The sequence below is a fragment of the Sinocyclocheilus anshuiensis genome, unplaced genomic scaffold (genome assembly GCF_001515605.1).
Source record: "Sinocyclocheilus anshuiensis isolate Anshui unplaced genomic scaffold, SAMN03320099.WGS_v1.1 scaffold1121, whole genome shotgun sequence".
Taxonomy (NCBI): domain Eukaryota; kingdom Metazoa; phylum Chordata; class Actinopteri; order Cypriniformes; family Cyprinidae; genus Sinocyclocheilus; species Sinocyclocheilus anshuiensis.
In genome coordinates, this window is record NW_015557111.1 from 105427 (window position 1) to 116680 (window position 11254).

Genomic DNA, 11254 nt, shown 5'->3' on the forward strand with positions numbered 1-11254 from the left:
CTCTGTGTAGTTGGATTGCGCTCCAGAATCAAATCAGTAATGAGGTGCTTTGACAGCTACAGATTTGAAAAACGAAAGTTCGGGAATAAAGAACCCTAAATTCTAACACAAAGAACCATTTCAGCATAAAAGTGTTCCTCGGGATGCTTAGGTGCTAAATAGAAACGTTACTACTCCCAGCTCTGTGTGGCTTAATTCACATTTATTTTTATAGCTCTTTTCACAATACATATTATTTCAAAGCAGCTTAACAGGAAATGCATTAAAAGATTTTAAAGAAGTGTGGAGTACTGGGCTGTGCTGCCATATTCTGTGGTAAATTTGCTTACAAGCAGTAAGGGTCTTAAATCTTTACCAGAAAAAAAAAATCCTGTAATTCAACAAGGTTAAAGTGTGGCAGGACATGATTTGGAGGGAGGCAGTTTTTGAAAATAGGGCCTACCTTAAGTTTTTTTTTTTGTTTGTTTTTTCAAGTTCCCTCAAGTCAAGTCAAATGGGACATTAAAGGGGATGGCCCTTTGACTCCCTTAACACATGTGCCTGTTTTGACTGCTGTTTTAACACCATCAAAATGCTGGCTGTGGGTACGTGGTCTTGCATCTCTTGTTTGCGACACATACACCCTAGTGAAACCATTTCCTTTAGCAACTATTTCTCCTCTCTGATAACATCAGTTGCATCCTTATTCACCATTAAATTGCTTAGTGTTTTGGACAGAGCAGCGAGCAACCGTGTCACATACACAGACAAGATTGAACACATACATCTGTGTACTTTGTCCTCTGCGCTGTACTGTTAGACCTTCCTGCTCTAACTGAATGCACTCATCAACAAATGACTGCAAAAAGGAATTCATTTTAGGTTTAGAAGCACCAAACCACAAACCAGCCAGGAGCACATGCCTACTTCTCATATCTGGGGAAGTTCATTAATTACTACTTGGATTGGCCAAATGTGAAAAGGAGAGGACTTAAAAATAGGGACACCATCAACATTCCATGTAAGTGAAAGGTTGAATTGGTTTGAATCATTCAGGGGACCTACTGATTACATTTCACCATCAAATATGTCTTGAACACTGTCTGGACTGCTTTTGACTCTGGTCCATTTGTAATTCAGTGCTGCTGTAAATGCCGAATCTGACATTTTTTCTTCCAGTTGTTTTCTTATGGACAATTTCATGAAAACGTCTCCAGATTTAATAAGAGAGTTCTTATCCCTTGGTTCAGAACCACATGAATCACAATTTGCTGGGATTTCACTACCAAAGTACTGATGACATATGGGGCAGATGTACACAATTTCAAATGAATTATAATCAAATTCCTTCAAGAACATGTAAAGACTATTTGGTGCTCCATTGGTTCCTTCTGGGCAATGTAGATTAATTAGGTCTAATAAGTCACCAAGAGCAGATTTTGTTGTGGTGTGCCTAAGTGCATAGCATAAAATGGCCAGTTGTGATTCTTCGTTACTAATCTTAGCAGTGGGATAGATCTTGTCTTGCGTCGTTTTTGGGTTCTCTCCATCATAAATCTGTGTGTTGTCATATGCTTCAGCATCCATCTGAAAGGAACACAAATTTGTTTCTATTTAAACATGACACCTTATTCTGTACACGTACACTATAGCCTTCAATATAGTATAGCTCAAATATAATCTATACCACAGGCTGCATCCCAATTTGCCTACATATACTATGCCCTAAAAGTACACTACCAGTCAAAAGTTGTTGGATTTTCTTGAAATGAAGTCTCTTCTGCTCACCAAGCCTGCATTTATTTGATTCAAAGTACAACAAAAACAGTAAAATTTTGAAATATTTTTACTATTTAAAATAACTGCTTTCTATTTGAATACATTTATTTAAAATGTAATTTATTCCTGTGATTTCAAAGCTGAAATTTTAGCATCATTACTCCAGTCACATGATCCTTCACAAATCATTCTATTCTGTTTTGTTGCTCAAAAAACATTTATTATTATTATTATTATGTTGAAAACAGCTGAGTAGATTTTTTCAGGTTTCTTTGATGAATTGAAAGTTCAGAAGAACAGCATTTATATGAATTATAAATCTTTTGTAACATTATAAATCTCTTTATCATCACCCCCAAAACGCTTTTGAAATGTGTATAATGTTACAAAAGATTTTTATTTCAGATAAATGCTGATCTTTGGATCTTTCTATTCATCAAAGAATCCTGAAAAAAAAAAATTTCTCAACTGTTTTAAATATTGATAATAATAATAATAATAAATGTTTATTGAGCAGCAAATCAGCATATTAGAATGATTGAAAGATCACGTGACACTGAAGACTAGAGTAATGATGCTGAAAATTTAGATTTGATCACAGGAATAAATTACATTTTAAAATATATTCAAATAGAAAACAGTTATTTTAAATAGTAAAAATATTTCACAATATTACTGCTTTTGCTATATTGTGGATCAAATAAATGCAGGCTTGGTGAGCCGAAGAGAATCTTACTGTCCAAAAACTTTTGACTGGTAGTCTACAGTATGTACTGTTTTTGTTATGGAAAAGTATATACATTTTAGTGCAAAATACAGCTCTTCAGATCTCTCTCTTTAAAAAAAGAAAAAAAAGAATGAATGAGTCAAAATTATTTTCACTGGTAATCAACATCACAGAAGCTGTTCATAGACCTCACATTGTATTTGTCCCATTGAAGTCAAACCAATGCAGTGCACTATTGACATAGCAAAGACAATATATTAACTTACCAAAAATGAATCTGGCACATTTAAATGAGAAAAAACAAAGAAAAAAGAAATTAACACACATACAAATTTTGACACTGCAAATCTACTTACTGTGTTGTCCTCAGGGGTTGTCATATGCCAGTTTTGTGGTCCATTTTCACTGTCAGATTCTCCCTGCTACACAGAAAAAAATCTCTAGTTCTTTTGTACACTAAGTACAAGCAGTTCTAAATAGATACAATTTAATCCTAATTTCTCAATTAATATTATATACTGTGTATATATATATATATATATATAGAGAGAGAGAGAGAGAGAGAGAGATAGATAGATAGATAGACACCGACATACACAGACAGACAGATAGATAGATAGATAGACAGATAGATAGATCCGTCCGTGTGTGTGTGTGTGTGTGTGTATGTCTGTCTGTCTGTCTGCCTGCCTGCCTGCCTGCCTGCTTTCCTGACAGTCTGTTTTAAATTGTAGTCCTTTTTTTGCCATTTTAGACCAAATGTGGGCATTAATTGAATGTACAGAAATGGAAGCCTCTCTGGACATTGTAAAGAGAAAAGATATTCTTCAATCTGTAGTTCATGAGGGGGATGTTGTTGATGTCAAGTATGAAGATGAAAGCTCTCCTGCACTTATTCTCAAGATGAATGGTGAGATTGGTGAATGAGTGAATGCATGCATATTTAAATGTTTTCTGGTTAAACTATTCATTTAAAATAATGAACCTTTCCTGTACAGAAAACAAGGACAAGCTACTGAAATGTCTAAATCGATGGAGTCAGAGAGAAGGCAAAAAGAGGAGTGCAAGCTGCCTGAAAAGAGAGCAATAAAAAGGAAAAGAATAGTCAGTCCAGACAACACCCCATCATCAAGTCCAGATCAAGTCCAGAAGAGATTTAAAAAAGTAAAATCTAACTTCCTGATAAATTATATCAACATTGTTTAAGTGACAATGCATGAGTTTCTGTTGTTCTGTGACTTTAACTTTATCTCTCAACTTAGGTGGAAAAAACACAAAATGACACACTGTTGCTTAAAAAAAATAGAAGAAAAAAACAAAGAAAATGACACATTAAATTACCTGAGAAAAGAAATCAAGGCCTTGAGAGCAGAGAATCAGCAACTAAAGGCCCCGAACTTTAAACTTTAAACGGTAGGCTATTGGTATACATGGTTATAGATTTTTTGCTATGAATGAACGAGTTCATTTAAACATTGCTTTCTTTATTTAGAGATTATTTTTAATCTCTTTAAAGTTTATTTACATTTCTCTTTCAGACACTGTTCAGAAGAAATTTCCAGCAACTGCTTTACGAGAAAAAATGAATGATGAACAAACTCCTTAGCAGGTTTTACATTCTAATTTATTTTTTATATTTGAAGTGTTATTCATTACACATTTTGTTCCACATATTAACTAATCTGCAAGATGATCATTTACAGTTCTTATAATTACAGTACCTTATATTTCAGCATTTATAGTGTATACTCATATTTCTCAGGCAACATAAGAAGGACACTGTTACGCTGCAACACTGAGTGGTGAAGCACATAAGAGGTGAAGGCAAATTCACTGTAACATATGCATGTAATTATATTTATACATATTTTATTAGCTAAGTTAAGGCAAAATTGTCTCTCTCTTTTTTTTCCAGAGTCCAGAGTTATTGGTTTTTGCAGAATGATGGGCCACGTTCTGTTCAGAGTGTTCAGTTTCTTCACACTTGTCTCATTTAATCTTTAAGCTCTTTTGACTAATAAATAATTAATAATTAACATGATCTGAAGTCGTTTTTTTTTCTTTTTTGGTATTTAAATTTGAGACACATAACATTGCTTTTAAAAAGTGTTTTGTTATACAGGAGGCCGTGAATATCCCTTCAGCAGTCCAACAGGATGAGTATACATAATAGTTCATTAGGATTCCTGCAGAAGTCCTATAGGAACTGAACACTAATGCTTTAGGTTTTCTGTAGGATTCCTGCAGGAGTCCTGCATATTTCCTGTAGGATTCTGTAGGAGTCCTGCATGTTTCCTGTAGGATTCCTGAAGGAGTCTTGCATGTTTCCTGTAGGATTCCTGCAGGAGTCCTGCATGTTTCCTATAGGATTCCTGCATGTTTCCTGTAGGATTCTGTAGGATTCCTGCATGTTTCCTGTAGGATTCTTGCAGGTTTCCTGAAGTTTCCTGTAGGATTCTGTAGGATTCCTGCATGTTTCCTGTAGGATTCTGTAGGATTCCTGCATGTTTCCTGTAGGATTCTGTAGGATTCCTGCATGTTTCCTGTAGGATTCCTGCAGGAGTCCTGCATGTTTCCTGTAGGATTCCTGAATGAGTCCTACAGGAAAATGGTCATGAAAATCCTGTGGGATCCTGTAGGAATGTGCAGGTTTGTGGTGTGTAGGATTTTTTTGTAAGGATTTATCATCAGAGGTAACTATTAGTACCGAAAGATTTTATAATGAAAAAGAGAATTGACTGTGCTTAATTAAAAAAAAATGTTTTAAAAATATCAAGCTACGTTCACTGTACTTGTTTAGCTCCTATATCTGGATATGTAATTTGATCTTTTTACATTGAATTGCAGCTTCTTTTGACTTTTTATTTTTTCCAATTACAATAGATGACAGACTCTTCTACGTCGGCCCCAGTAGGCAGTAAATGCGGCTAGTTGTCCTGTCAGAGGAAGAGAAGAGGTCTGTTCTTACAGAGTGCCACAATAACCCTGGGACTGGCAATCACAGTGGTGTCAGAGGCGCTCAAAACAGGGTTATTGCTGGCTACTATTGGCCTAGAATTATGCAGGATGTGAAAGAATGGGTAATGTACTACATATGTGGTACTTTATTTTCACTTCTACTTTTGCCAGTTTTTTTTCTTTGCAAGTATCTATACTTAAGAATATGTCTATTTTTGCCACCTCTGATTGTTAGATACCTCCTTGATTTAGAAGTTATATTTATTGTCATCACCAGCTTATATCAAGTGGCTGTTTTTCTTGACATTTTGTTAAAAAAAATTGTGTTGCTTTTTAGGTCAGATCCTGTCACCGCTGCCAGTTGAATGACCCCATCAAGACTGTTGTGCCAGTCTTGCATTCTATTAAGGTACTGCATACAATGTTTTATATTTATCATCATCACCAACTTATATCAAGTGGCTGTTTTTCTTGACATTTTGTTAAAAAAAATTGTGTTGCTTTTTAGGTCAGATCCTGTCACTGCTACCAGTTGAATGACCCCATCAAGACTGTTGTCCAATCTTGCATTCTATTAAGGTACTGCATACAATGTTTTAGCAAACTGATGAGATTAACAAGCTAGTCTCAATCTTGTGTACAGTTTTACCAGCATTTGGTTTATGCTAATTTTGTGCCATGCAGGTAAAAGAACCTTGGGAGGTGCTTGGTTTGGATTTGATTGGACCACTGCCAGAAACTGCACACAACAACAAGTATGTCCTTACCATGACTGACCTGTACACCAAGTGGGTGATTGCGGAACCTATGCAATCTAAGACGGCAGCTGAGGTGTCTGCAATAATAACCGCAAAGCTGTACTTGTTTGGCATGGTTAGGAAAATCATTACAGACCAAGGGAAGGAGTTCGTCTGCAAGGTGAAGTTTATGTTTTTTCCCCCTACGCTTGTCTCAACATGTCCACCTTATTTTTCCCGAAAGAGCTGGCGCAGCCATTTGTAAATTTAATGTGTCTGGTTTCCGGTCTCATCTACTTCCAGCTATATTTAGCTGCGTTATATTAACAGCTCGTTTTGCTGCTTGATATTGCAAACTGGTGTGTCTTAACATATTATTTTAATGCATTATTTTAATTATGAACACTGGTTTGTAGTGCAAACAGTTTTACCGTTTACTGCACTGTTATTCTTCTACTTATTTCCCTACCGTGCTTAATGAAGCAGAAGTCTCACACATTCACAGAAAACGGCTTACTTCCACCGGCTGTCGCGATAACCGCAATATCGCAATACCGCGCTATTGACGAGCAAACCGCAGAGGACTGTGGTTATACAGCAGCTCTCTTTCCTGCTTCTGTAAAGATACACTCATAAACCTCCTTTGAATAAATATAGCCAAAATCCCACCAAAATCCATTGCCATGACTTATCGCGAGAGGCAAAAGGTTACGTTTAAGTCCCATAACATTGGTTAATGGAAACGCCGTCATTTCGCAATACTTTTTTATCTGCATTTATAAAATATCGCCAAAGTTTTGTGCAAATCTGTAATGGAAACGCGCCTAATGATGAGTTACAAACTCTGATGTTCTGCTTTATTTAAAGACAGTAACTGTGGATGATCTCTTTGTTAAGTAGCTACTTCAGTGCATACTTTAGTGCAATATTACAGGTCACATGGCGTATGTAAAAAGTAATATGATAATTCTGTACTATAACCTCCAAGAAATACTTAATAAGTGGCCGAGCTCCAGTATAAGGGGCTTTCCCTACATAAATGCTTAGACAATTTACACTGCACACGTCTGCGGCGCAGTGTGGCTCTGATACGGTCACTGAAGCTGATTACGGCCACTCAATACTTGTGTTTATGTTTTTATACAGTCTATGGTTTAGACTGTGGTTATACAGCAGCTCTCTTTCCTGCTTCTGTAAAGATACACTCATAAACCTCCTTTGAATAAATATAGCCAAAATCCCACCAAAATCCATTGCCATGACTTATCGCGAGAGGCAAAAGGTTACGTTTAAGTCTCATAACATTGGTTAATGGAAACGCCGTCATTTCGCAATACTTTTTTTTATCGACATTTATAAAATATCGCCAGAGTTTTGCGCAAATCTGTAATGGAAACGCGCCTAGTGACACTGAGATTCCTGGCAACAGGTAAGTCATAACAGACAAAAACAAATAATAAAAAAAAAAACATAATTATTACACTACATGTTTTATTACATTTCTCTCCATTTTCAATTTCTATCAATTTGTGTATGATATAACAAAAAATATGTATAAAAACATCCCTTGATTAACAAAACATGATCTCATGTTTTAATTGTAGGAGAGTCATTTAAATCACTCGGATTTCAGTATCGAATGGGAAGTACAACCATTGGGAAAATTGTGGAAGAAACATGCAAAGCTCTTCACCAAACTATGAAGAAAGATTTTTTGAAGGTGCACAGTCACATGTAAAAACACTGTAAATGTGATAATTATTTTGTGAAGTGTAATGACAGCACTATTCCTAATTAAATATTACTAAGCATTGATTTTACATTGACCTTTTAAATGTAGCTGTAGTACAATGCAAAATGCACAAAAAAGTACATAAAGTACATATGAATATATTCTAAATTAAAGTTCTTCATAGGCCAACTTTTTCTTGGGCATCTCTGTTGTGGAGGATCAAAGCCAGCTTGCTTATGTTATTTCTAAATGGTATCTCAAATAACAAGTTGCTCTAATGTTTTCAGACACCAACTTCTGAGGAAGAATGGAGAAAAATAGCTCATGAATTTGAATGGAAGTGGCAATTTCCACATTGCATTGGAGCAATTGATGGAAAGCACATCTTCATACAGCCCCCAGCCAACAGCGGTAGCATGTACTACAATTACAAATCAAGATTTTCCATTCTGTTGATGGCCATAGCAGATGCCAACTACAAGTTCATTTACACAAATGTTGGTGTTCAAGGCAGAGTCTCAGATGCAGGTTTGTTCGCACATTCTGATTTACGAGCAGCCTTAGATAAGGGGAAATTAAACCTTCCACCTCCCGAGCCTCTAAAAAACAGCAGCATCAGCATGCCTTATGCCTTTGTTGGAGATGAGGCTTACCCCCCGAGGAACGACCTAATGAAACCATACCCACACCGTCAACTCCAGCCTGAACAACGCATTTTCAATTACAGATTATCACGTGCAAGACGAGTTGTAGAAAATGCATTCGGGATTCTTGCCAACCGTCTCAGGGTGTTCCGTACCACCATCTGCCTTGAACCAGCCAAAGCAGTAGCGGTGACCCTGGCAGCACTGTGCCTCCACAATTTCTTGCGTCAAAAACAATCAGAAGCCTACCTTCCACCTGGGTTCACTGACTGGGAGGATGAGAACCATCAGCTCCATGAAGGGGAATGGAGAGTGCAGAGAACCCTGCAGTCTGTAAACATTGGAGGAGGAAGAAATCCAACGGTTGCTGCAAAACAGCAACGTGACTGCCTTAAAGACTACCTTGTATCCCCAGCTGGCAGTGTACCATGGCAAGATCAGTATGTGTAACAATTAAAATGATGATCAGGTAAACACATAACAGTGAACATTAACTTTTATTAGTAACTTCGTATTCTACTAAACAGGTCCATGTTCAAACATTCTCAAATAAATCCACTACAGAACACTGTTGGAAAAAATATGTAAATAATTCCAATAAAAACATAGAATAGCCCTCCACTGAATAGCCCTCAAACTTAAGTTCAAAGTAAATAAATAAATAACAAAAAGAATAATGATAAACATTAAACTAAAGATCCTGTAGCTGACGGCAACCAGTATCATCCGGCTGAGGCAAAAATGAGTATGCTTGCTGGGAAAGTAACGGGGGTGGTGCTGGTTTGGGTACTGAGGATGATGGAGAAGTAAGGTATGTTGAATGATGAGAATAGTAATTTCCAGGCATTGGGAAGCCTGGGTGACTTTGCACAGGATGCGGTGACAATTCACTTTCTTGGGCATCATAAATCTGAGACATTATAGATCGCTTCAATCGCAATACTAGAGTGGGGTTTTTGATCCGGCCAAGCTCCTCTGCGACCTGTTTCCCAAAAGAATACTCTCCTTTGTCCTCTCTGTTTGAAATCTTCTCTGCAACCTTACTGAGTATAGCTATTTTTTGTAGTTCAATGTTGTTGTCATTTGTCTTAGATCTGTACCTCACACGACGCAATGGTTGTGCTGAGCAATGTCGTGGAGTGACAAGAGCTGTAGAGGCAGGAGCTTCGGAGGCAGGCGAATCATTTCCACAAGCTGCATCTGAAAAAGGGAACTGCTGGGAACTCTGCTGTAAATCTGGAGACACAGCAATTTCATTTTCCATTTCAATTTCCTCCTGTTCTTCAGCAGCAGTATCAGGTTCAGGCTGTAAAAAAAAAACGTACAAGAACAATCAAAATGTTATAATAAAAATTACAAAAAAACGGACTTCCCTCTTTCTTCAAGTTCAAGTTCCTCCTTTTCTCTTATCTCTTCCTGTCTACCCCATGTCCTCCTCATCTTTCTCCCCTACTAATACTTTCTGCCTCTTTTTTTTTTTTTTTTACTTACTTCCAAGCTAGTTTCACTTGGTCTGTGTAAAACAAATGGCTTCAGGAATTGCAAGTGTTGGAATATCCACTTTTGCCTTGATGTCATCAGTGTTAATACACTACCACTTGGTTTTCCTTTAAGGATCTTTCCAAACTGCGTCCTTAGTGTAGCCATTCTAGTCTGCACATCCTGCACTGTATAAACAATTAAAAACAGCAACATTAAACTATTCTGACTAACTACACTAACTACAAAACTATCCCTTTAAATCAGTGGTTCTCAAAATGTGGTATGAGTACCAATAGTGGTACGCAAAGGAATTACTAAATTAAATATAAATTAATGTTAAAACACAATTCTCTGGTTTCACAGACAAGACTTAAGGCTAGTCCCAGACTAAAATGCACGTTTGAGCTATCGCAGCTGAAAATATTTTGCTCTGACATGTCTTAAAATATGTCAGTGCCATTGTTCTGTTTTAAGATGTGCAGCTGTTTTAATGTTGGTCATTATGCTGGTACTCGGAGATCCAATATTTTTTGAAGTGGTACTTGGTATAAAAAGTTTGAGAACCACTGCTTTAAGTGATACAACCGGTGTAAGCTAAATATTAACTTCAACAAAATGGATCAGCTTCTTTCAAAGACAAAATGTATTTTGCATGTCTGTTAACCGCTGTGTGTGTACATTTTTATACATTCATGTCGAAAAGACACATCATAGCTAGCTATTAGCTGTAGCCAACAGGATAAAAACTCACCTGAGAGATCAAGTTCTTGCGCAATACGCTGTAAAACATCATCCTTTCGAATTCTATCGTGATACACACTGCAGGCCACGTCATATAGTACACGTTCCTCCTGCCACAGTTCCACAAGCTTGTCTTCCTTCTCTAAAGGCGAGCGTACACGGTGCGATTTTTGCTGTCGTAAAAGCTCGCAGGTGATTTTTTTCTCTCGGGAGAAAATCGCAGATGCTCGCATGGTCGCGGCTCGTACCGTGTGAGAAGAATTATGGGCCGATCCGAGACGTTACGAGCACCTCCCGTCCTCCCAATAATTTTCAAACATGTAAAAAAAATCGGATGCTGTCAGTTTAAATTTGTGGCGTATGTGCGGTTGAACAAGACGATTTGGCGATCCATCTGAAGTTGACCAATCAGAAGATGACAAAAACCATATAGTCTATAACAATTTTAGTTTAATTATACAGTTCTATTTTTAAT

The 11254-nt window shown here is 37.0% G+C and overlaps 1 protein-coding gene across 1 annotated transcript; it reads right to left on the reverse strand.

The window, feature by feature from the left end:
* Positions 1-9091: 9091 nt before the first annotated feature.
* LOC107677691 (uncharacterized) lies at positions 9092-10919 on the reverse strand. The gene is made up of 3 exons (XM_016472694.1): positions 10790-10919; positions 10048-10223; positions 9092-9862 (listed from the first exon to the last, which is right to left on the reverse strand). Exons 2-3 carry the CDS (start codon positions 10201-10203, stop codon positions 9248-9250), a joined length of 771 nt encoding a protein of 256 aa, XP_016328180.1. The 5' UTR covers positions 10204-10223; positions 10790-10919; the 3' UTR covers positions 9092-9247.
* Between the last annotated feature and the right edge of the window lie 335 nt (positions 10920-11254).